General features: G+C 46.9%; 1 protein-coding gene and 2 long non-coding RNA genes across 9 annotated transcripts in view; 2 read left to right on the top strand and 1 right to left on the bottom strand.

The window, feature by feature from the left end:
• The window catches only part of FOXN3 (forkhead box N3), a 405238-nt gene that overhangs the window by 210258 nt on the left and 169373 nt on the right, over nt 1-25607 (top strand). For all 7 annotated transcript variants that reach the window (XM_040477971.1, XM_040477973.1, XM_040477974.1 and 4 more), the window contains one exon: nt 20806-20942. In XM_040477971.1, coding sequence (XP_040333905.1) covers nt 20806-20942 — 137 coding nt within the window. The remainder of the gene's footprint in view (nt 1-20805; nt 20943-25607) is intronic.
• LOC121032171 (uncharacterized) lies at nt 12363-18193 on the bottom strand. The gene is made up of 3 exons (XR_005791127.1): nt 18094-18193; nt 15180-15441; nt 12363-12674 (listed from the first exon to the last, which is right to left on the bottom strand). It is a non-coding gene; the product is annotated as an uncharacterized LOC121032171 (long non-coding RNA).
• On the top strand, nt 20949-23179 carry LOC121032172 (uncharacterized). The gene is made up of 2 exons (XR_005791128.1): nt 20949-22485; nt 22854-23179. It is a non-coding gene; the product is annotated as an uncharacterized LOC121032172 (long non-coding RNA).

The following is a 25607-nucleotide window of genomic DNA, read 5'->3' as shown; positions in this document are numbered from 1 at the left end:
TGCGGGAAAAGGGATTTGATGAGGCCTCCTTTTCCTTGCCTTTTCTACTAGGTTTTATTTGCATTTGGGGGGAGTTCTGAAAAGGTGAGAAAATCAATCGCATAATATTAATTTCATGTTTAAAGTGTCCCCTTTTTCATAAATAAGAACCGTGATGATAAACACAAGAACGTTTCTTCTATTTCAAGGACAAATGACTTTAATATACTTGAAACGTTTCTGCTCGTGATAAAAATTCGGTGTCTGATCGCCCGCAGTGGACAGACGTGTGCATTTTAAGGCGTCTCTGCCGAGGTAAACCCAGGCTCTGGGGACGTCCCCAGACGTCGCTGGCTCTGAGAGAGGGAGTCCCGTGAGTGTAAGAGAAGCTGAGGTCCAGGATGTCTGGGTATTCCCCCGCTGATGCAGCAGACATTGAGTCAGCCTGGATAGGTGTGTTCACTCCTACCCCCCTGCACACACAGGCACACACACGCACACACGGTATCCTGGGAGCTCTTGCTTTTCTCTATCAGTGAATGGGTAATGTACACAAGGAAGCAAAAGCTGTTCCTCTGTCTGGATTAGAGGAACAGCCTTTCTCCTTCTCCTGGAAACCTTCCCTATCCTATTAGTTTGCTAGGCTGCTGTTAAGAGCACCGCAGACTGGGTGGCTTAACAACCGAATTTATTTTCTCGCGGTTCCAGAGGCTGGAAGTCTGAGATAAACGTGTCCACTGAGCTGGTTTCTTCAGAGGCCTCTCTCCATGGCTCGTAGGTGGCCGCCTTCTCGTGTCTTCACATGATCTTCCCTCTGCGTATGCCCTGTCCTAATCTTCTCTTCTTTTGAGGACATCAGATCAGAGCCCACCCTCTTGGCCTCATTTTAGCGTGGTTACCTCTTCAGAGGCCCTGTCTGCAAATACAGTCGCATTCTGAGGTGCTGGGGTATCCACGTAGGAATCTGTGGAGGTGAGGGCACAGTTCAGCTCGGGACGCCTGTGGAGATACGTAGAATGCCGGCCTTGTCACCCTCGGGGCTCTGTCCAGGAGAGTCCAATGCCAAAAACCACCACTGCTGCTTCCCCCCCCCCTTCTCATATGCTTATTAAGAAAAAATTCAAACATACAGGACAGATGCAAGAATAGTACAATGATCACCTCGATACCCTCCTAGAATTGGTTGTTGTTCGCATGCTGTATTTAATTCATCGATGCAGATTATATGAACCAATGAAAAGAAAGTTGAAAGCATCGTGACGCTGTACCCTTTCAAACATCAGCACGAATCTCTTCGGAATCAAGACATGCTCCTGTATAACCACAGCATTTTTACCACACCTAAGAAAATTTGAAATAATTCCTTATGGCATCTACTATGTAGCCCATGTTCAGATTTCTCCAGTTGTCCCCCAAAGTTGGTTTTTTTTTTTGTGTTTTTTTTTTTATAACTTTGTGGTTTTTTAAAACCAGGATCCAGTGAAGGGATAGGCATTGGAACTGGATTTTTATATCTCTGTCGTCTTTTCAGTCTGGAATGATCTTACCACCTTGCCACCCCCTTGATTGAGAAGATCAAGGCCTGTTGTTTTAGGGGATGCCTTACATCCTGAATTTGGCTGAGTATTTCCTGGTGATGTTGTTCAGCTCGGCCCCATATCCCCTGGAAGTCAGTTCCAAATGCTTGTTTAGGTTCAAGCTTGTTTATACAGTTGCCAGGTGATGCTGGGTGCTTCTTAAACCATCCGATCCCACCAGGTTGTCTCATTGTTAGTGACGCTCAGTTTTGAACGCTGGCCTAAGGTGGCAAAGCCAGATCTCTCCACCGCATTGGTATGTGTTTCCCTTTGCAATTAACCCATAATCTAGGGGCAGATAATTTGTCCCTGTGTGCATATCCACTGATGATTCTTGCCTGAATTATTTCACTGTGTGTGTGTGTGGGGGGGGGGGGTTGCAAAATGGTGATTTTTCTAATTCTATCATTAGTTGGCATTACAGTTCTCAAAAAGGAACTGCAATGGCTGATTTGTAGAGAAAAGGATCATTGTAATAATCGCCTCTCATGGTGGCAAATAAATCGGGTCATTGTCGACTCCGGTTGTATTTAGTCCGTGTTTATAATCAATTACAGTGATTGTTTTGATGCTCAAATTACCTCAAATTTGGCCAGGAAGACCCCTTTCAGGCTGCCTTTCATGTCCTTTGAACATGTCCCTTTTAGTCTCTGAGTACTTACTTGCTTTCTTGCACAGAAATGCCCTAGGTTTATCTTTTGTTTTCCATTCCCAAACCAGATATATCCTTTTCTCCAAAAAGCTCTGATTGCTTTTAGAGGTGAATGGTGTTTAGACACCGAATCTGGATGCTGGGTGTGTTTATTGTGACTGGGGTGTTACCATTTTCAGGGCTTTCGGTGGGCAGAACTAAGAAACAATAGAATAATGGGCTTATTTATATTTCCAAGTCATGTCTGACAATAGTGGGTTTTTCCTTAAAATCCTTGATTTTGTATTCATAGCTCTTTGCTTGGCTTCTAATACTGTGAATGGATTCACACATTCATTTTTTGCTTTATTCTGCAAGATACATAAAATAGTTTCAAAATTATGTTACTAGTAATATAACTCAGGTCGAAACATCATATTTCTTAGCAGTTCATTTTGTCCTTAGTACACATTCTACTACAACCGACAGTCAGTATTGAGTTCAAAAGCCACAGGATAGAATCCTTTTCCCTGTAAAGTTACGTTGCCAACTCGATCCTCCAGTGAGGTTATTTTGTTTGCTTTTAAAACAATTTTTAAGTTGATAGTTTGCTCTTTTCCAAGAAACCAATTTTATTGAGGCACACCTTAACAAATATATGATAAACTGTACCCATCGAAAGTGTGTACTAATATCTTATGTCTGTGTGACCAACTACAACAGTGGCCACCAGGATATCTTCATTGCCAGTTTCCCTGTGCCCCTTTGAATCAGTCTTCTCTCCATCCACCTGAACCGTCAGGCAGCCACCGATGTACTTTTGTACATTTTGTACTTTTCTGCTTTTGTAGAATTTCCTGGTAATGAAATCATGGAACAGTTTATTTTATTTCTGACTTCTTTCACTCAGTGTAATGTTTTTGAGAATCATAAATGTTGTGTGTATCAGCAATTCCTTCCTTTTTATTGCTGAATAGTATTCCATTTTATCAGCTATAATTTGTTTTTCCAGTCCACAGTGGATGAATTTTGGAGAAATTGTAGTTTTATGGAATTACGAACAAAGCTGCTATATTCATACAACATTCATACAACAATGTTCATACAACATTCTTGTACAGGTCTTTGTGTGGATATATGAATTCATTCCTGTTGGGTAAATATCTAGGAATGGGATTGCAGGGTCCCATGATAGGCGCATGCATAATTTTATACAAAAATGCCAAACTGTTTTCTAACGTGGTTGAGCTAGTTTTACATCCCTCCCCACAGTTTGGGACAGTTTCAGTAGCTTCACATCCAGAAAAGCGCTTCAGATTGACAGCATTTTTAATTTTAGCCACTCCCGTGGGCATATTGCCGTATCTCATGATTTTAATTTGTATTGCTCTCCTTTTTATTTTGAATTGTAAAACATTTCTTAGTTCTAAAGTCAAAATTCTATGAAAAAAGTATATGTAGCAAAGTCTCAAACTTTTTTTTTTTTAATTTTTTTTTCAATGTTTATTTATTTTTGGGACAGAGAGAGACAGAGCATGAACGGGGGAGGGGCAGAGAGAGAGGGAGACACAGAATCGGAAGCTGGCTCCAGGCTCCGAGCCATCAGCCCAGAGCCCGACGCGGGACTCGAACTCACGGACCGCGAGATCGTGACCTGGCTGAAGTCGGACGCTTAACCGACTGCGCCACCCAGGCACCCCCAAAGTCTCAAACTTCTTATTGTCCATCCTCCCGTCGAAGGTGTGGGTGTGTAAACGAGTAGAAAATCTTTTGAACACCTGCATCTGTGTTGGCACAGGGTCACGAGCACAGATGGGAATAGCCTCCACCTTCATAGCATTTACGTATTAGCGAGGGGCGGTAGTCGCTAACCAGGTAACTTATAAATCAATGTACTGTTGAACCTTCCCAGGGAGCTGTGTAGGAAAGATACAAGGAGAGGCCTTAGGCTGTTGTACCCGAGTCTCCTCCTTGTTTCCCAAGAAAAAAGGCATTGTTTACCTGCTCCCTCCCTTCATACTTGTTGCAAAATTTCTAAAGTGCTGTAACTGGGACCTGTAGCAACAGGCTGAGCCCTGGGAAAGCAGCTCACACCCGGCTGTTGGAACCCAGGTCTGTGGTAAAGCCATAGTGAGCTCTCACACAACTATTTGTCTTTAGATGAAGTCCTTTACACTTGTTCCTCACCGCGTTTTAAAAATACATAGTGGTAAAAAAAAAGAAAAAAGAAAGAAAATACATAGCGGTAACACATGGTTTACATTTAATTTGTTAAAATCCCTTTTTTAATTTTATTTTTAACATTGTGGGTACTGATGATTCCTCAGTGATTAAAGAAGGTCAATGCCTATTATGTTATCAGTGTTGTTTTTTTTTTTTTCATTACGTCTTGTAGGTTTGTTGGAGATCCCACCCCCCATGAGACAGCTCCTAGTTTTGAGATTTGCAACTTCAGTCTGTGTTAATTTCCTGAAGGTCACTCTGACCTCCTACAGAACACTGATAGTCTTCAGGATGTTAGGTCTTAAGTTCTTAGAAGTTTTGATTCTGTTATTGTTACAATAATCGAATTCATACCGTATAGTTAGTATGTACTCTGAAGTGTTTTAGATACAATGTAGTTTCACTCGGCTGTTCTAAAACCGGGACACCTTACTGATGCTGTTCTCCTATTTGCAGTTTTTATGCACAGTGGAAGTGACTGAAACATAATAGTAATCACTGACGGTGCGCTCTTAGAGGAAGTCTACAGAGAATAGTTTTGGTGACAACGTGCTTTATGAGTGCTGTAATCGAGTTGTCGTGTTTGAAAGCTTGTATTTCACTTTTTAGGAAGATGAATTCTGGTCTCAAGGTATACAACAGAGTAAATGATTGGGGACGCAATTGTGGCATTTCCCCCTCTGCCATTCTCTGTGATTTGGGGAAATGACGGGGAAATTCTTATGCACATACTGTGGCCTGTAGACTCCCAGAGTGAAATTCTAGGGCGATCAGTGTGGTTTTCCTCTTGCCATTCATCGCCCTGGCAGGAGACACTAGGCACAATGACCCACGTAACGGCGAGCTTTTAATAAAGGGCCAGCCTGGCAGCCCTGGGCAGGGATGTGAGGAACCAGTGAGGAGGACGCATGCCCTCCCCCCCCCCCCCCGTGCACCCCCAGGGGAGGGGCGATGGTGGGCTACCCCAGGGCACTTTCCTCACCACGAGTGGGAGAGGGGCACAGAACAGAGAGAGAATCCCAAGCAGGCTCCACGCTGTCAGCACAGAGCCCGACGCAGGGCTCTTTCTCACAGATCATGAGATCGTGACCTGAGCTGAAACCCAAGAGTCGGACGCTTAACCAGCTGAGCCACCCAGGCGCCCACCCCCCTCACCCCTTCTGAAGGCAAGGGGGCAAGTGCTGGCCTTTGGAGGAGAAAGGAGCTGCGGTTATGAGCCCTCGGTAGGGGCACGGCCTTTGGTGGCGGGATGCAGCCTGGTGCCTGGGGAGTAAATACCCTGCCCTCACCCTCCTTCCACCCTTCACTTCTCTTCCCCGTGCCTCATTTTGGTTGAACCAGACGCGAAGTCAGTAGAGCCTAGCCACATGTCTACACATGTTGGTCTCCTCGGGCTGGGAGCAGTGCGAGTGGCTCTGTGGGGTAGATGGAGTGTATGCGGCACAGTTAGACAAAGAGTACAGGATGGGGAGGATCGGCAACCATTGTAGTGTTGCCCGCGTGCTCCGAGTACCCAGTGCACGTGTGTGCTCAGTCCTGGCCAGTGCCTAAGCGCGTGAGGGCTGCCGGCGATCATGCAGGTCACTGTGAAGGTTAATTTAACAGCTAGGGATCGGTCTTCAATTTAAAACACCTACACAAACAAACAATGCCTAAACAGAGCCCCAGACTCGTTTCTGCTAGGTTCTGGATAGTCTTCCTTTTCAGGCATTGGGTTAAGTACTTACTTTCCCACCATTGGAAGATGCTGCAAAGTCAAGGGCGATCTCTCCCAGAGAGGGACGTGCCTTCCTCTCTGGGCTGCCTCTGAGTGTGCAGAAGGCAGAGCCCGCCTTTCTGAGCGGTCTGTCTCCACACGCTGTCCTTGCCTACATGAAGAATCTCTCTGAGCTGGGTGGCTCCTGGGGCTTCCACACGGGTGCATGGGGCACGGTTGATACGGGTCGGAGTAAGCTTGCCATCCAAGCTAAGTTGTCCCCTGGGGCTGCCACACGGGGAAGAAAGTGACACTGAAACAGACACACTGTTTTGTCATGGTTGTTTTGGGGGAACAGCTGCACAGTCGAAACACTCCAGACACAACATTTTTCTCTGTGGTCTTAGAAGAGTGATGACAGGGGTGCCTTCTGGCTCAGTGGGAAGAGCGTGCAAGTCTTGATGTTTGGGGCCATGAGTTCGAGCCCCACGTGGGGTGTAGAGATCACTTAACTAAAACTTTAAAAAACAAATAAATAAAAAGGTTGATGACAGTGTCTTATATGTGCACTTATATGTATTATGTACTCGGAAGGATATAACTCAACCCGAAATGTAAGTCGTGTCCTCGCTTACACAGGCCATGTAGCCCCTACGCTGGAAGTTGAGTGTAATCTGGGGCTCTGTTTTGCCAAACAAACCCACAGTCGATATCAAATCCCAGTGGGTTGATGTTGGGGAGTTTAGCTCTCTCTCACCCATTTTAGAATATGTCTGTCAAACCAAAGCCCTTTCTCTCCTTACTCTCTTCAAAGATTTCTCTGAAGGAGCACATGACTTTAAGAGTCTCCTTCCTGCCAGGTGAATTCAGAGACCTTGGGTCCCACCTGGGGGGAGGGGATGTACATGTTTGCACAAACTGTCCCACTTCGTGGGATTCCGTCTGTCTTGGCTCAGCCCTTTGTGCAGACGCTGGAACTCTCTGAACCATGCACACAGATTTGAAAACCTTGCCGGCGGGCTGGATTTCCTCACGGACGAGTGATGGACGGAGGCAACTCAAGAAGCCTGAGGTTTGAATCCTGGCTCTGCCTCTTGCTGGTTAGGAGTGGGGCCAGCCCACCTTTTTGGAGCCTATAATCGTCTTGGCTATAAACGGACTTAATCTCAGATCCCTTCATGGAGTTGGTTAGGGCCACCCGGGTAATTGATTGTTCTTTGAAATTCGCTGTTCAAACGGAAAGGTGATGTTTTGTCTGCCAATGACCATGTGCCAACGACTCAAATACAAGGCCGTGATAGCAGCAGTCGTAACTTTGGACTTTGTGCCTCTTCTCACGTGAACGATTAGAGTGTGTGTATCCGAAAGCCTTTGTGTGCGGCCACTCCTGGTAAAGGACATCTGTTCCTTTAATGACAGTAGGTGATCCCCAAATCATTAAGTTTGGCTTAGGAATGTGTGTGAGGCATGGTTTTACTGCAGCTGGCTACCTACCTGGTGCTGTTTGTTGCAGACTCGCATTTCCACGGTGAGGCATTCCCAAGTCCGACAGCTTGCATTTGACCTGAGGCAAGTTAGTTAACCTGTCGGAGCCTTAACTTTCTGGTCTGTAGGGTTCTCCTGCCCCTCTGTCTTCTAGGTTTGTTGGGAGAATAAATAGGCACGAAAAATGCTGAGGACCGTGCTTGGCACACGGTCAGTTGTCAGTCAATGTCAATGGTGATTCCTGTTGCTGTTACCACTGCCGCCACTGCTCAGATGTTCGGGTGTACCCTGAGCCCCTGGTCGGACTGGCATTTAGGCCAATGCCTCGGCAATGAAAATGGCTCGCGTGTAACATCTCCATGGATGATCAAGGGCTGGCTGTTTTGGGGGGGAACCTTACCGAATCACTGTGGCATGGTCTGAGCCTGGTGTGTTCGTGGGCAGGGCACCTATTTTTGGAGTCCCTCCCCTCCCCCCACGGGGAGGTCCAGAATCCCGGCTGCAGGCGTCCTTCCTGAGATCCCTGTCAGGACTAATGAAATGGTGGTTAGAGAGTACTTTTACCCTGTCCATTGAAATGCGCCACGTGAAGTGTTTGTTAAAGCGGAGATGTTCCCCTTATGCGTCGTAATCATGTAACTCATAACCCTTGGCCGACTTCCTCTCGTTTGCTATCATGTCGTCGTGTTTAATTGTCAGTTATTAACCTGATGGGCTTCTGGTTGAATCTCTGGAGGACTGTGTCTTGTGTTCCGTGCCTCAGGTCATAGTGGGTTCGCAGGTGAGTTGTAAAGGGTGCAGCCGTGGGGCGCCTGGGTGACTCAGTCGGTTAAGTGTTCTACTGCAGCCCAGGTCATGAGCTCATGGTTTGTGAGTTCGGGCCCCGCATGGGGCTCTGTGCTGACAGCTCAGAGCCTGGAGCCTGCTTCAGATTCTGTTTTTCTCTCTTTCTCTGCCCCTCCCCTGCTTGCACTCTCTCTCTCTCAAAAATAAATAAACATTAAAAAAAAAGAAGAAAAGTGTGCAGACACAGGCGTGCTGTCCCAGGTGCCCTCATGACCCTGTAACAGTCTTGTCGGTCACTGTGCTGGTAGCCCAGGTGACTCCCCATAGCGAGCAGTGCTCGGTTTGGACACTGGCCTTTGCAGGTGACACCCATCCCACTATCACCGAAATGCCGCAATCTGCATAGCTGTGCCTGCCCGGAGGTTGGCAACTCCCACCTTCTGCAGAACCTCCCGGAAACACAATTTGTCAGGAAGATGTGATGATGAGGTTGAGGACCAATGTAATTTGCCTTTTCAGTGCTCTGAAATTGGCCTCAAGGAGACTCCGAGTGAGGCCAAGAGGAAGGTTTGGACACCATCGTGCCGTGGCCCTAGGCGGCTGCTGGGTCGGGTAGCTTCAGCCTTTGCCACGGTTTTCATGTGATTCCCAGGGTCCAGGTCAGCTAGTCTTTTGGGGTAGATTCTGTTTACTTAAATGTTTCCCTGAGTGCCAATCACAGGATTAGTTCATTCTCTCATCCAACCCCCGCCCCCCGGCCCCTTTCGCCTCCCCTCCCTTTGTTTGCCTAGGGCTCCGTGAGGTCTCACTGGGTTCCTTCTGGCGTTTTGGATCTGCCTCTTCTCACCTGCAGTTTTCCTGCCCTCCCCCCACCCCCGCCAGCAAATTCGGCCTTGCCCTCCAGTCCTGCAGGCTCTGTCCCCATCTTGACTATTTGAAAAGGAATCCACAACATTTAGGGTGCCATTTGCTCCTTGTCGCTTCTCCCACTTGGGCTGGGGGTGGCTTCAGATTTGTCTCTGCAGCAGATGCCGTAACATCAGCCTGTGCTCAAGCACCACTTGTTGAAAGGGTCTCCTTTGCTGTTAGAACACTCGTGCTGAAATGTAAAGGTGCTGGCAAGGCACTTTGTCCCTCTCTAGGCGGGCCAAGTTGGCTCTATAGCACGATGCTTCGCCAAAAGCTGGATTCCCAGCCTAGGAACCCCAGCAAAGGCCCCTTGTGGACCATGAATGAGAGAGAGCGGTGACTGGTTGGAACCGTGGCCAGTGGCCATCCCTGACAAAGCAAACATATAAACACACCTACAACCCTGTGTGCATGTTTTCCCGAGAGAGAGGGTTTTTACGATTTTTTTTTTTTTTTTTTTTGCAAAATACATTGCCATAACTATTAAGTTCCAACCCAGTATACACACACACACACACACACACACACACACACACACACACCCTGTAACTTCTACCTGGCCAGGTACATTCAACAATTTTTAGTTATGGAAATAAGGTGATCAAATGATGTGTGCCAGTTAGATAAGATCATATCGGAACATTTAAAAATAGATGAGTAACTACTGACGACCAGCAGATAAAGTGGCACGAGGTCGCCAGATGCAGCCCGGCCGTGGATGTCTGTGTATGTCAGGCCCACGTGTGCCTTTATTACCCTCCATAAAAGATGACTGCATTAGTTATCATTTTGCAGCATCTGAATCTCTTTAAAGAAAGTAGAGGTACTGGGGTGCTTGGGTGGCTCCGTCGGTTAAGCGTCTGACTTCGGCTCACGGTTTGTGAGTTTGAGCCCCGTGTCAGGCTCTGTGCTGACAGCTCAGAGCCTGGAGCCTGCTTCAGATTCTGTCTGTCTCTCCTCCTTCCCCCCTCATGCTCTTTCTGCCTATAAAAAATAAACATTTAAAGATATATAAATTTTTTTTTAAAAAAAGAAAGAGGTTCTGGGAAGAGTGCAAGTTCAATCCAGAACTAGAGCTGGCTGTCATCTTTTCGCCTCTCCCCTTCATACGATCTGTTTATAAAAGTCCCTTCCTGGAGTTTGAACTTCTCAAATAACTGAGTTTCTGTTTCTGTCAATGCCGTAAATGGTACATTTACCTCCCTTCATACCTATTAGCTTTAAGTTAGTTTGCCTGTCAACTTAAAAAAAAAAAAAAACCAAGCCTCGGGGCGCCTGGGTGGCGCAGTCGGTTAAGCGTCCGACTTCAGCCAGGTCACGATCTCGCGGTCCGTGAGTTCGAGCCCCGCGTCAGGCTCTGGGCTGATGGCTCAGAGCCTGGAGCCTGTTTCCGATTCTGTGTCTCCCTCTCTCTCTGCCCCTCCCCTGTTCATGCTCTGTCTCTCTCTGTCACAAAAATAAATAAACGTTGAAAAAAAAAATTAAAAAAAAAAACCCAAGCCTGGGGCGCATGGGCAGCACAGTCTCTGACTCTTTATCTTGGCTCAGGTTGTGATCTCACAGTTCCTGAGTTCGAGTCCCATGTCGGGCTCTGCAGTGATGATGAGGAGAATGCTTGGGATTCTGTCTCTCTTTCCCTCTGCCCCTCCCAACTTGCGCACGTGTTGTCTCTCAAAGAAACTGAAAAAAATTTTTAAAAAGCATGAAAAGGCAATCTAACGTGTCTTTTGTTCTACCATGTATCCTCTTTATTTTTTTATTTAAAAAAATTTTTTTTAATGTTTATTTATTTTTGACAGAGACACACACACACAGAGCATGAGCGGGGGAGGGTCAGAGAGAGAGGGAGACACACAATCCAAAGCAGGCTGTAGGCTCTGAGCTGTCAGCACAGAGCCTGACACGGGGCTCGAACTCATGGACTGTGAGATCATGACCTGAGCCGAAGTCGGACGCTCAACCGACTGAGCCACCCAGGCGCCCCCCGTGTGTCCTCTTTATAATTTGCTTATGCAATTTTTATTTTAAGATTGTGGGTACGATACAAACAGCTGTTATTTAAAAAATTGTAAAAAGGAGTATATCCACATCTTGGACAATTCTATCACATCACTGTTCACTCTTGTTCTATATCAGGTGACAAATAAAACCTGCTACATTTGCATATCCTCATTGCTATAATAAAGTTGTTAGCAGTTACATGGTCATGAAGAATTTTCTTATCTATCCGTATCTTTTGTGTGTGTGTGTGTGTGTGTGTGTGTGTGTGGCCACATAATATATTGATGTCACACAATATCTTGAATTCATTTGAATTCAGCTCTTTGAAGTGCTGCGCCCTATTATTAGAAGTGTATAAAACAACCAGCTTCTTACACTTCCCATGTGTTTTGCAAGTGTTTGAAAGTTTTTTAAACCTCTCTGTGTGTCTGTTTTCCTTCTCAGCCTGCCCAGGTAATGCTGTCCTTCAGATAGGGGAGAATCGTTAACCCTTATTTGCGGACGGTCCCCAAATGGCAGATTGGCAAAACTAATTTGGAAGAATCCAAGGTTTAATTGTATCAAAGCAGTGATCTTACAGATGCCAATGCTTTGGCCTTCCGATGTGGAGTAGGAGGGGGTACACGTGTGTGTCTGTGTGGGTGTGCGTGTTCCCTTTTCCTTGTTAGAAGTCACCGGTGTGGAGTTTGACAGTATTTATCAGAAAACGTATTTTGGATGTTTGTTGATCATTTTGTTATTGATGTTGGTGCACTGAGCTCTCGCCTGCCTTTGGCAGTCGGGAGGCAGTAGTGTAGACAGTGCGAGAGAGAACTCATTTCAACCCACTTCCCAGCTCCAGCAGCCTGCATGAGTTGCGTGCTTCGGGCTCGCCCTCAGCCCGCCCCAGTGGACCTGCGCTGATGGGTGGTGGAGGGCAGGAGACGAAAGCCTCTCCCGCACATAGCAAGTGACTGAGCAAATGACACCAAAGCCCTCCTAACCTCTAGTGAACCGACTGCCTTCCTTCCACAGGTCCCGCCCACTTCCCCACACCTGGCTTTTCCTAGAGATTAATTTGGTTTTAAGGCACATGTTGGGTTTCTTTTGGTTCTATTTAGGTGTTAATGCAAGGAAATGATTGATTCACGGAGCCTGCCCGGCGTCTCCACTGCAGACGAAACATTTCCCATGTGTCTGAAAATGGTCCTTGCCCACCTGTCCCTTCTGTGTTCCCTCGCCCCCGTGCCCGTGGATGCTCACGAAGGAAGGGGGTGTTCCGAGGTGGCTGAAGTGTGCTCCCGACAGAGCCGTGGGGCCTTAACAACCGTCACACAGCTCCTGTATCTGTGTATTGCACAAGTGGCCTCTTCGTCATGATTCTGTCTTTGTAGCTTTCGGAGCACGTCTGTAAAATAATAGCAAGACGGCTGCAGGAGTGGGGGAGACTTCCCAAGAGGACACGTCGTTCGGTGGCCGTGACCATCAGCGGCTCTGTTTCCAGCTCCTGATGCCAGTAGGCTGGCACAGTCCTTGAAGCCTCGGGGCCTGCCCTCCCTGCCTGCAGGGGCTCCCCCCTCCCCCACCCCCGGGGTGGAGCAGGACTGAGGCACAGGGGGTGGGTTGAGAGAAACTTCTGTCTGGACCAGGGGTGTAATTTCTCTGTTTTATCCCTCTTCCTTTGGGGGGGAAAAAAAGAGAGAGAGAGGGAGAGGGGAGAACGCAGTGGGGCATTTAAACCAGGACAACGCTGCAAAGTTGTTAGGGAGATCCAAGTGTCTGACGTGACTTCTCTTTTTAAAATCTTTCTTCCTGGGGCGCCTGGGTGGCTCAGGTCACAATCTCGTGCTCTGTGAGTTCGAGCCCCGCGTCGGGCTCTGTGCTGATGGCTCAGAGCCTGGAGCCTGCTTCTGATTCTGTGTCTCCCTCTCTCTCTGCCCCTCCCCCGTTCATGCTCTGTCTCTCTCTGTCTCAAAAATAAATAAACGTTAAAACAAAAAAAATCTTTCTTCCGGAGCAGTGGTCTGTTTTGTTGTGGGAAATGAACAGCCATCTCTCTGGATAAAAATTCTCCATGATTAGTTTTGTTCTTTCTCTTTCTGCCTCTCTCTTTCATGTACTGGGCTAGTTCCTCAGATCATTTGCTTCATATTTTAAAATTTAAAAATCCCCCTTGATGTCTTTAGATTATAAACGACAGAATTTTAGAACAAAAAGGGCCTCTACGAATCACTCATTTGCCAAGCATTTTGGTGGGGTACGAGGTCATGGTCACCTGTTAGCATAACTTTTCTCTGTTCTCTCTCTGTCTCTTTTTTTAGTATCACCCAGCTTCTCCTGTGACTTCCTTTGACAGAGAGGAGAATTGAATTGATTAACTGGCTTTTAAGTACTGGGTACGGTGTTAGGTACATTCTACGCATGACCACATTTAGGCCCAACGTGACTCGGAGAAGATCGTATTACCTCTACTGTGGAGGTGAAAAAGCTGCCAGTCCGACAGGACAAGTGGTTTATATCCAGTAACACAGCAGGGTAGCAGTGTAGACAAGAACCGTATAGGTTCAATCCCTCAGTTGATTCGGAGCCACGTGTGGGATGCATTCTGGAATGCTCCCCAGGAAAGCCCTGGCATTGCTTCTGGCCCCTCTCACGGGCACATGGGCGTATTTGTCTTTCACCATCTCGACAGGCCCAGGAAGTGCGAACGCAAGGGAGAGAGACTGTGTAGGGGGCTTGGTGGGAAGGTGAGAACCGTCTCTGAGGCTGCGTGTTCTGCTGGGGGGCTGCCCTGCACAGGGGGTGTGAGCATTGAGTGGGTCAGCAGGAGAGGTTGGTCGAGGACTGTGTGTATGTGTGTGTGTGTGTGTGTGTGTGTTGTGCACTTGAGTGGGTCTGCAGGAGGGGCTGACCTAGGACTGTGTGTGGGGGGCTCTTCTTTGTCCTCTGTTGTCCTGTAGCCCTTGGGTTAGCTTACGCAGTCTTCCAGAGTTGTTTATTGTTTGTCTTCCTCTGGCTGGGGGGGGCGGGTCCTGCACCCTAAAAAGTGGACCCTGCCTTTATGTCATGGTGTGTCATGATCCCAAGTGTCAAATGACCTGCTTCAGAATGAGAGCCAAGGACCCAAGGGAGATTCTTTGATTAGGCCCAGGGAAGTTGGGCCGGGTTTGTGACCTGTTCAAGTCTGGATTCGGCCTTGTCTAGGGGCGGAGGATGGCTTTTCTGGGGAAGGAGGGAACTTGCAACCAGGAGAGTAGCAGCACCTGCCGGCCCTCCACTAGCCTCCCCCTCCTTTCTCTCCCTTCTCCCTTCTTCCTTTATGCCAGCCTGTCCCCGAGGAGCCTGCACAGGAGTCAGCTCCAGAGTAGAGAAGGAGTGGCGGGGGGGGGCGGGGTGAGGGGTGGAAACATCCTTGTGCCCTGGGACCAGCTCTGGGGAGGCTACATACAGCAGGAGCTGTTTCCAGACAACTTTTAAGCCCGCCTTCCAGATCCCAGGACAACTTTGTTCATGTTGGGTTAGAATGGCAACTGGGTGACAAATGTCAACTCTGGGGGCTCCCCGTTTATAAAAGCTACGAGTAAAACGCCAGGAAGGAGACAGAGAGATGAAGGCCCGTGTCCACTAACGAGTCTGTAGCAACACATTCTCACAGCATTAAGGGTATGAGCCTGTGGGATGATTGAGTCTGACCATCTACTTTAAAGAGGAGAAACTGAGACCCAGAGAATCAGAGGGAGCTGTGCTGGCTCAACGAGTTGTATTCGTGTCGCGACGGGCTGACTTAGCCCATCTGCACCTCCTCCTCCCCCACCCTCCGCATGACCCCCTTTCCTGCCTTCAAGCACTTGACTTCCCCCTCCCTCATCCCACAGCACCAGCCCACCTCTCCTAGCCCCTGAAGACTCCTCACCTGGTTTTCGGTTCCCACAGCTACAGGAGTTTAGAGTCTGAGCCCTGGGTTCGAGTATAGGAGCGGTGGGACAGGGGCCGGTGAACGGTGGGTTGTGTTTTTATAAATCAAGTCTTACGGAAGCACAGCCACATCTGCGGTTGCCACAGTCTGTGGTTGCTTTTGTTGGACAACGGCAGAGTTGAGTAGTTGCAACAGAGACCGCGTGGCCTTCAACGACTAACACATTTCCTCTGACCGGCCCCTGCTGTAGAAGAATCAGCTGTAGAAAATCAGTTGATGTTAAACCTTGAAAGGGAGCCCGCCATAGATCTACCTTTCTACATCACTGAGCTTTTGCTATAAACGGGGGTGGGGGTGGGGATGGGGATGGTCAGTGGGTCTACAACAGAGGGAAGAGAGGTAATGGGCGTCCAGCAACGTCATTCAAGTACCGCGATCAGCTGTTCTTAATTCATAGACAGGTCAAAGGTTATATGTTCAGATGAGCACCAGATTTCCCCCCTCCCAATCTTTGACCCAATTCGTTGCACAAACTGAACCATTCTTCTTCTTTCTTCTTTACCTGCCACTTCTAATCCATTGCCAGGACCAGGTGGTACTCCAGAATACATCCTGAAGCTGTCCTTCTTCCTCCTCCTCCTCTGCTGCCACCCGGCCACTTCAGGCCCAGGCTGTGGCATCAGCTCATAACAGACCTTCCAACCCATTTATTCTTCCTATGGCGGCAAGTTCCAGTCTTCAAACCCATTGCTCGTTATTTCCTTCACGGCAGGCATTACGGTCTGTCTGTATGATCTTGCTTATTTATCTCTTCACTTACTTGCTGTCTTACTTGAATCCAAGCTTCAAGAGAGTAGCACCTTTTTGCATTGTGTGTAGTCACTAGTGTGACCCCCATGGCACCTGGCGTGGAGTGGGTGCCGTATGGAGGAGGGAATGAACAAGGGTAGGTGGTGTTGGAAACACCCTCAGAAATAGCATATCAGAAACATCAAGAAGAATCATTTCAAATGCACCAAGAACACCTATCCAGCTCCCTGCTCCAAATTGACATGGCTCCCGCCTTATGATCTCCCTTTCCCAAGGACGGCTCCTCTCCTCTGCATTGGCTGTCATGAGAGAGTCCTGCATTACTGCTTGAAGCGGGCTTTATCCCTCAGAAATAATGAGAAGGGGGCAGGGGCGCGGGGTGGGGGGGGGGGGGGGGAATTGTTGTCCTAGACCAGTGTTGACCATACTTCTTTGACCCAGAATCCAAGTAAGAAGTGTATGTTACCTTGTGATCTGTTATGCTCCATGCATAGACACATGCCCATTTCACAAAATACCACTTTACTACACATGTTTTCTAGTCTGATCTGTTTGGTTCTGTTCTGTTCCATTAACACAATGCTGGTGGTGACCTGTTAGGTCGATTTCAGGACCCATTAATGTGACAGCCCACAGTTTGAAAATAATCTTTAAAATTTGGTACTTATCCTCAGGGATTCACAACCTAGTGCAGAGCCCACAGATGAAGACCTGTATGTAAGGCAGACAGACAGACAAGGGTTGGGTCCAGCCACATTTTTTGGGGGGGGGGGGGGGGGGGGGGGGGGGGGGGGGACAGATTCACGAGCTGCTAGAGACATCTCGGAGAAAATGTTATCTTTAGAAGTTAGATTTAAGACTTAATTTAGTTGTTGTTCTTATCTCTCTCTCTCTCTCTCTCTTTTTTAACCTTTCTAACTAATCAGTTCTTTCTACGATACAGGCTCTTGTCTTTTTTTCTTCTTGGGTACTGATGTGTTTTTTATTGTTAACAGGGAGATGTCTATTATTCTCCAGGTGCTTTTTAATTAAAAAACAAAACTTGGCCTCATCCGTATCTTCTTACTCAATTTATTTTTTTTTTCCCTCTACTTTTTCACGTTAGTTTTTTTCGAGCTATATATGTGTGTGTGTATGAAAGATTTTCATTCGGAGACATTTTCCTCTCTATATACACGTAGGTATATAAATGTCATCTTAAAGAATGCATATACACAAAGATGTGTCTCTGAATGAAGATCGTTCTTATTACTTAGAATTCCTTAACCCTAATTGATGCATGGCTCCCACAGTTGTCACAGTAAAAAAAAAAAAAAAAAAAAAAAAAAAAAATCCCTATTCTTCAGAGAGGATGCAGAAATTTCTGTAAAAGCCCTGACTCTAAATGTATTATACAGCTGTGATCAAATTTCAGCTGCCTTTCCCCTGTTAGGGACATTAAATGTAATTTTTCCTGGCCTAAGAAACTTGAGTATTTCTCTGTGTGCATATTTCCATTGAAATTTTTTTCAAGTCACCCTTTTTACTCTTCTGAACTGTTACGTGAGACCAAGGAGGATATTTGCACGAGATGCAATGCCAGACGCTTTCTGTTCCTTTCGAGCTCTACAGTCATTGGAGTAGACAGATGAGTGTCCCCATGGGTGTGTCCCAAAGATGCTTTTTTTGTTGTTTGTTTTTCTCTCTTTGGAAATTCTAAGTACGAGATATTGACATTCACGTCTGGTCTGTGAAAACCAATCAGCCATCCCACGTCTCTCTCCCAGTGAAATGCAGAACTGATCAAGGGGAGGAATCATTATGACCCAAAGCCCGAGCAACCGTCTGCAGTGAATGAACGTTGCAAATATGTGCCGACCAGCTTGAAATTAAACCTGGGCTTGGTGGTCACCCCTTAAGACCCGGGTGAAAGAAAACTTCTAGCAGCTAGGCTCCTGTGAGTCAGAATTGGCTTTCTGAGCATGGGAGGAGTTACGGTAGCGAGTACATAGAACAGGTGGTGCATAGAAGGCAGGTGGGGGCACGGATGGAAATAAAGGGAGCATCGTAGAAAGCAGAAGAGCTCTTCAGGGTGGGTTTGCTGAGCCCGGACCAACAGTACCTGTGAATCTGCTGGCGGCTCCTCCCACTGCCACTTGGAACTTGGTGCTGCTTTTATGAGGGTCGGCTTTGGGAAAATCAGATTTGATTTAGCAAAAGGCATTGGAGAGCCAGCTTTGCTCCCTTTATTCCGTCAGAAAGGAGACGTTCGTGACGTCATCCACCGTTATTGAGTACCTCTAGGCACCTGTTACAGGTGTTTACATCATGCCATTGCTGGCCCTCACACCCATCCCTGGCGGAGGGGGTCTTTGTTTTGCCAAGGAGGAAGCCGAGACTTTCTGGGGACCCTGATTTTCCCAGGACCACACAGGAAGCGTCTCTCTGGCTGCAGAATTCCTAGTTCTGACTGTACCTCCCCCTGCTTCTTGCACCTGGATCACTTACCTTGCAACCTCCCCCTTCCCGGCACCTGTGGGTTTTTTCCGTGTAGTTGGTAAATAGTAATGTAGTGTAATAAGAAAGATACTTAGGTCAGGGTTAGGAGAAACCACATTCTTGGCTTATTGTTATTTGCCCAAGAGGGCCAGTTGTCCTTCATTTCTTTGTCATAATTTTATTCCCTGTAAGAATAGACGGCCCCACCCTGAGAGCCACAAAACAATTTTTTTTTTTGTTTGATGAAAACAAAAGCAGTTAGGTTCCCAGAACAGAGATGATCTCCGTTGCAGAAATGTTTGGGTTGCACGAGGGTCCTGGCCTCCCCAGGTTGCTGGTTAGGGGCCTTGCAGGGTTCACTGCACGGGGCTCCACAGGGAGCCTTTGGTGGAATCAGGCCAGGACCCCCCCCATCTGCCCAGGAGTTACTAGCTTTTGGTTTGTTTCACGTCATCCAAATTTGGTAGTTACCGGTCTGCCCCTCCCTCTTCTAGAAAGTGTGCTTTGCATCTCTTTTCCAACCTGGCAGCTCATTTGGTGGCCTGCCTGCTTTACCGGGAAAGTCTCATCCGTGCCCCTAAACTGTTCCGGGTTTGAAAATGTACACATGGAAGGAAAGGCCACTTAAGGACGTTGGATTTTTCAAAGTTGACATTTTTCATGTCTTTAGACCTCCAGATGGTGAAACTGGAACGTTGGTGTTCAGCTTAGGCTGGTCGGCCTGACTGGGACCCGTGTTTGGGCTCAGGCCTGCGCCCTGGGCGTGGAGGGTGGGGTGACCAGAGGCTCCAGCCCCCCTTCTCTTCTTGGCTTTGAGCAATTCTCTGTTCATAAGGCACCAGAAAGAGTTAATTCCAGATCCACTGCTCACTGATGTTGTGATAGTAAAGAATTCTAACGGGTTCTGCGAATAAGTTTGTGAGTAAACTACTTGGTGAACTCATGACTGAAATACAAATGTTTAAAAGCCTCTTTAAAGATTTTAGGAATAGGGGCGCCTGGGTGGCTCAGTCGGTTGGGCGTCCGACTTCGGCTCAGGTCATGACCTCACGGTCCATGCGTTCAAGCCCCGTGTCGGGTTCTGTGCTGACAGCTCGGAGCCTGGAGCCTGCTTCGGCTTCTGTGTCTCCCTCTCTTTCCCTGTCCCTTCCCTGCTCATGCTCTTTCTCTCTCTGTCTCAAAAATAAATTAAAAAACAAAAAACATTAGGAAAAAGAAAGGTTTTCGGAATAACTTAATTTTTGTTTTCCTTGTAAGGGATTTTCTTGGAGTTTTTCCCCTCTCTAATAGTTAAACAGTTTTATTGTTTGCTTTCTGAATGTTCCTGTAGTACAATAGTTCTGAAAATAAGAGAGTCAGTCCCTTGGCTGCAAGCATGGGGTGGGCGCGGGTTTATGTAATTTGACTTCTTTTCTCTCCAAATCAGTAAATATTTACAAACGACCTTATCAAACCGCTTGGGTACATTCGGTCACTTTTGAAAGCATACAGTTGGAGTAGCGACTGCCTGTCGGCACAGTGCCAGTTCAGTGGGCCTCTCAGGAAGGACTTAACTTTTCTTTTTTAATAAAAATGCTGTCCACAGACCAAAAGTGGGCCTCAGAGCAAGTCTTTCCATAGAACCAGTTTTAGAAAATTTGCATTCTAAAGTTGGACTTCTAAAGATTCGACTCCTTTAGGTCTATGAACTGCGGCATCCAGAAAGTAACTAACTACTGGCTTAGGTTTAACCGCTGCTGCCTGAGTTCTTTTGTTTCTTGGGGAAGGTAATTACAGAATTCCATTGGAAGCTTAAATGTCATTCTTTTGTAAGTAGGAAAAAAACAAGTCGATTCCTTTTCTGTTTTTTTGTGAAGTGGTACCGAAATAATATGGCTCGAAAACATAACCCTCGCATTTTTTTTTTTACAGCGGAGATGGGAGTTTTGAGGTACCCAGCCCTCTTTTGCTTTCCACATTTGAAATCTGACAAATCTAAAACTCATTTTCTAGAAGAGAATACATACATCCTTCAGAGTTGACACTGAGAAATAATAAAGGAGTCTGAGTTTGGGGGTTGGCAGGGTAGGAAAATTACAATATTATTGTATCAGCATCACCTGGTAATAACATGTTCATTTCGTCTGTCAGACTTAATCCAGGTAAGGCTGAAGTGCGTTTTATGGTGCTGCATTGTCAGGGTACGATATTCCGTATTTCTGGCTAGCAAACGCCAAAAAAATAAGCGAGAGGCTCTTAAAAATAAGTAACTGGGGTAATTGCGATTCATCTACTTGCTGCCAAATCCTGGGTGTTTCTTCTATTAATCATTTTTATGTTTTCATTTTCTTTGCAGAGCATTGGGAAAGGGTCATTGTGGTGCATAGACCCAGAGTATAGACAAAATCTAATTCAGGCTTTGAAAAAGACACCTTACCACCCATACTCACACGTGTTCAATACACCCCCTGCCTCTCCTCAGGCGTATCAAAGGTAAGCAATTCAGAGGGTTTTTTTTTGTTTTTTGGTTTTTTGGTTTTTTGGTTTTTTTGGTTTACTGAAGTTGCATTATTTTGGCCGAGACAGGCACTGAACCTAATTCAATAGACTGTACAATATGAAAAATAACTGTAGATAAAGGAGAAAGGAATAAAGTTATTACTGGAGGCATACCCATTGTTGTGTTTCCTGCAAACCTTCCCGCTTCTGCTGCTTCGGAGGAATGCGCTCAGAAGGCTTCTTGGTAGGTGACATACTGTCTTCCTGGGTAGAAACATTTACAAAGAAAAGTTGACAGCTTTAACATCTCGGGGTGTCACAGTCTGTTGGGATAGAAGTACGGGAACGAGCCAGGTAAGCGATTCCGTCTTCCCAGCATCCGACCGAAAGCGTCTACAGGTATTCACTGAAGGACTCGTTGATTGTTGTCATTCCTGGTCTCCATGTAGACGGTGCTCCAGAGGGATCATTTTGTTGTGGTTACTTGGTGTTTGCCTCTTCAAGGAGAATCGCAGAGAACAATGGAGACTTTTGTTCCCCCTGCCATGCCCATTTGTTTTGAGACAGTGAGGTCATGGGTGCCATTTTTACACAAATGTAATTGGAAGGGAGGATAGGAAGCTTGTCACTTAAAAAAAAAGGGGGGGGGGCTGTTAATGTCAGATTCCAAAAAAATAGCCACGTAACAGATACAAATTTTACCATAGATTTGCTGTCACATAGTGCTTGGGTTGGAAATACATCCCTCACTCCTGCCAAAAAATTTTTTTCCTTTCACGTAAAGAAGTGCTTCTGCTGTAACCACCCGGTTGAGAGAAATTATCCTTGGACTACAAGTTTATGTCAGTGAGGGATGGCGTGGGTTCGTAGATTTCAGCAGTTTTATAGTCCACTTGTTTGGCAGATTCTCTCCCTAGTCTGGTGTTTGCTGTGCAGAGGGGAGCACAAAGTGATCCTCTGAAACCGCATTAATGAAGTTCTTGTGCATCTTAGTTGAGAAGCATTCCATCACAGGCCCCAGACAATCAGTCTTCAGCAAGAGACGCGGAGGAACAGCTGGGCTCTCCGAGAAGACTGCTGTATGTCTGCCTTTGCTAGGCGATTAGCGTGATGGTAGCCATAGCAACTGGAGCATCTCCATAGTAACGCGTAGCCGAGACAGGTGCAGTTGCATCACAAGGCTGTTTGTTGCCTGGCAAAAGGACAGGCCATTAGTACTTAGATATACGCTGTTGCCTTAGGAACAAATAACCCTACATAGCAACTACAGTTGGTTTGAAAGATTTGGTGGGGGGGAAGAAAAGGTTGTAGCGGCTTTTGTCCGTGTTCATAAAAATCAGTGCAAGCATACTTTATTGGAAATGACAACTTGAGGTCATATAGCTGTAGGAGATAAAATGGGATTTTCCGAAGCAACCCAGCCAACGTTGTAGAAATGTCCAGAAGGACAGAGCCATATGTTTGGTTTTTTTCCTCGTGGCTGTAGCTACTCCTGAAATGGAAGGGAACCGGGATCGGAGAATTGCTGGTATCTGAGGTTGGCGGGGGACGCGAGGATGCTTTCTGGAATTTCCCTCAGATTCTCCCGTTCCTTTGTCATTCTCCTCCTCCTCCCTCCCACCCTCCTGACCCCACAGAGCACCCTTGACTCTCCTCCCCAGTGTGTATCTGCGAAGTATTTCATATCCTTTTGTTCCTGGGAAGTTAAGAACATAAGTGTTACTCACTGGGTCATATCACTGGTTCATTTAGACAGTATTTTGTTGCCAAATGTGACCCCAAGGGAAACGCAGTAATTATTTAATAATTTGAAGGATTATGGTAGAGCCGTAGGGACTGCATACTCAGGCAGAGGCTTTCTGAGCTGGCCTAAGCTTAATGACTTCATTTGATTTTTTAATATAGGCATAACAATGCGGACAAACCAGAGCTTTTGTAATGAAAATAATTTCCGATCGAATACTCCAGATCCTGTTCTGTCACCTCCGGTTCCTTTTCTCCCAGGTGACTGAAGTTAAAGTTTCTGCATCCACCCATGCGGGCACTCAGATGTCACCTCCATAAAGGTCACTGGAGGTGGAGTGAGATGGTGAATCAGATTCTATCTAGACTGCCTCGCCCGTGTCTTAAGTCTGAGGACAAGCCACTTGCCCTTCATCTCACGGCTTAGGTTTTGCTCCCTCCCATCTCCTCTAGTGTGTGAATTTGTACTAAACATCCCCAGTACTGGATGACTGTACAATGTTTGTATAGCTTACACCGAAGGGGTATTCAGTTCAATCCTAAGCCATTGGGCCACTTGTTGATGTGACTTAGGGAAGATGGAAGGGGGACAAAGCACGTCATTAAACAGGGACCAGAAATGCCAGCGTGACTTTATCTGGCAGGTCTGCTGTGATGCGGGGAATCCCTTGCCAGCCCCTCGCAGAACTGCAGTGTGGGGCACCTGGGAAGTGCTTGGCTCTCACGGAGCTGGTACTTAGCACGCTGAAGATGGTGATTAGACCGGATGGGTGGTTATTGCTAGCATTTGCACGTGTGCTTGGCACGGCAGCAACTCGAAACCGAGCTGCAGGTGGCTGAAGACTGCCGGGGAGAAAAGCTATCTGAAAAGACTGCCCCATACCATCATTCATGGCCAAATACGAGAGATAATCAATATTGTAGCTCGTAGACTCAGGCCTCCGTTTTCCAGGATACCCTTTTGGATGTGTGTTAGGCTGGTCCTCTGTACCTGCTTCTTTGGATGCCACAATCGTAAACCGTTTTTGATTGAAATGCAGAGCTCGGGGACATCGGCCCTTCTGTTAGTCTGCTGGGGCTGCTGGGGCAAAGAATCGAGTGACTTAAACAACAGAAATGTATGTTCTCCTAGTTCTGGAGGCTGGAAGTCAGAGATCAAGGTGTCATCAGGGTTGGGGCGCCTGCGTGGCTCAGTTCGGTGAAGCGTCCGTCCAACTCTTGGTTTTGGCTCAGGTCGCGATCTCACGGTCTGTGGGGATTGAGCCCCGTGTCGTGCTCTGTGCTGTCAGCCCAGGGGATTCTCTCTCTCCCCCTCTCTCTCTGCCCCACCTCTGCTCGTGCTCACTCTCTTCCTCTCAAAAGTAAATGAATGAACATTGAAAAAATTAAAAAGATGTCAGCAGGGTTAATTCCTTGTGAGGCTGTGAGAGAGAATCTGTTCCAAGCGTCTTTCCTGGCATCTGGTGGCGCTGGCTGGCCTTCTTTGGCCTTCCTTGGGTTATAGAAGCATCACTTTGATCTCTGCCTTTATTTCATGTGGTGTTCTCCTGGTGTGCTGTGTCCGGATACCCCCTACCCTCATTTTAAAGTTATTTATTTATTTTGAGAGAGAGAGAGAGAGAGAGCAAGTGAGCATGAGCAGGGGAGGGGCAGAGAGAGGGAGAGAGAGACTCCCAAGCAGGCTCCACACTGTCAGTGCAGAGCCTGATGCGGGGCTCGAACTCCTAAACCGTGAGATCATGACCTGAGCCAAAATCAAGAGTCAGATGCTTAACCAACTGAGCCACCCAGGTGCCCCCAAATTTCCCCTTTGCATAAGGACACGAGTCATATTGGTGGAGTGACCCACCCTACTTTAGTATGATCTCATTTTAACTAATTAGACCCCCAATGACTCTGTTCCCCCCAAAAGGTCACATTCTGAGATACTGGTGGCCAGGACTTTAACATGAATTTTGGTGGGAGGGGACACAGTCTCACCCATAACAGCTCTTTTCCTTGTAAGTCATTTTTGCTGGTAAGAATATGGAGAAAAGTAAAGAGGTAGTGAAAAGACAAAACGATGGGGCACGTCAAAGGGACAAAGGAGACCATCTGAAATAGGTCCTAGTGGCCAAAACAGGGACAATATGAGCAACAAAATAACAGTGTTGGGTTATAACCCAGGATATAAACTAAATATCTGTGAGCCCACACTGATACAAACAAATGATGGAGGAAGAAAATGGGTATCGAGACAAGTCTCCTGTACGAAAGAATTCCAAACGATTTAGGTAGAGCCTCCTCTGCTCCCGGAGTTGGCGCTTATTAACTCCTCACCCCGAGTGGCCGCATTTAATGACTTCCTTCCACAGAGTGAGTATGGAAGGAAGCAGAAGAGCAAGTTTATAGCCGGAAGACGTGGCACCCAGCCCCTTGGCCTAGTGGTCTCAGCTAACGTCCATGATAAGAAGTTGATATCACGCATCTTTGATAACGATGTCCTGGAATTGACAGTTCACCTCGGTGGTCCCCCACCAATCCATAACCCCTGCTTAATCACGGGAAAAACATCAGACAGTAGTCTTGTCCCCAAGGTGGCAGCGTTGGGGGAAGGTGGGCACTCTACAAAATACCCGTCCAGCACTCTTCAAAGCTGTCAAGGTCATCAAGAGCAAGGCAAGTCTGGGGGTGCCTGGGTGGCTCAGTCGGTTGAACATCTGACTTGGGCTCCAGTGCTGACAGCTCAAAACCTGGAGCCTGCTTCAGATTCTGTGTCTCCCTCTCTCTCTCTCTCTCTCTCTCTCTCTGCCCCTCCCCCGCTCGTCCTCTGTCTCTTTCTCTCTCAAAAATAAACATAAAAATTTTAAAAAGAAAGGAAGAAAGAAAAAAAGAAAGAAAGAAAGAAAGAAAGAAAGAAAGAAAGAAAGAAAGAAA

This window comes from Herpailurus yagouaroundi, unplaced genomic scaffold, assembly GCF_014898765.1.
Source record: "Herpailurus yagouaroundi ecotype Mexico unplaced genomic scaffold, PumYag 141, whole genome shotgun sequence".
Classification (NCBI taxonomy): Eukaryota; Metazoa; Chordata; class Mammalia; order Carnivora; family Felidae; genus Herpailurus; species Herpailurus yagouaroundi.
The sequence above is the reverse complement of the archived record's forward strand: the minus strand, read 5'-3'. Positions and strand labels throughout refer to the sequence as shown.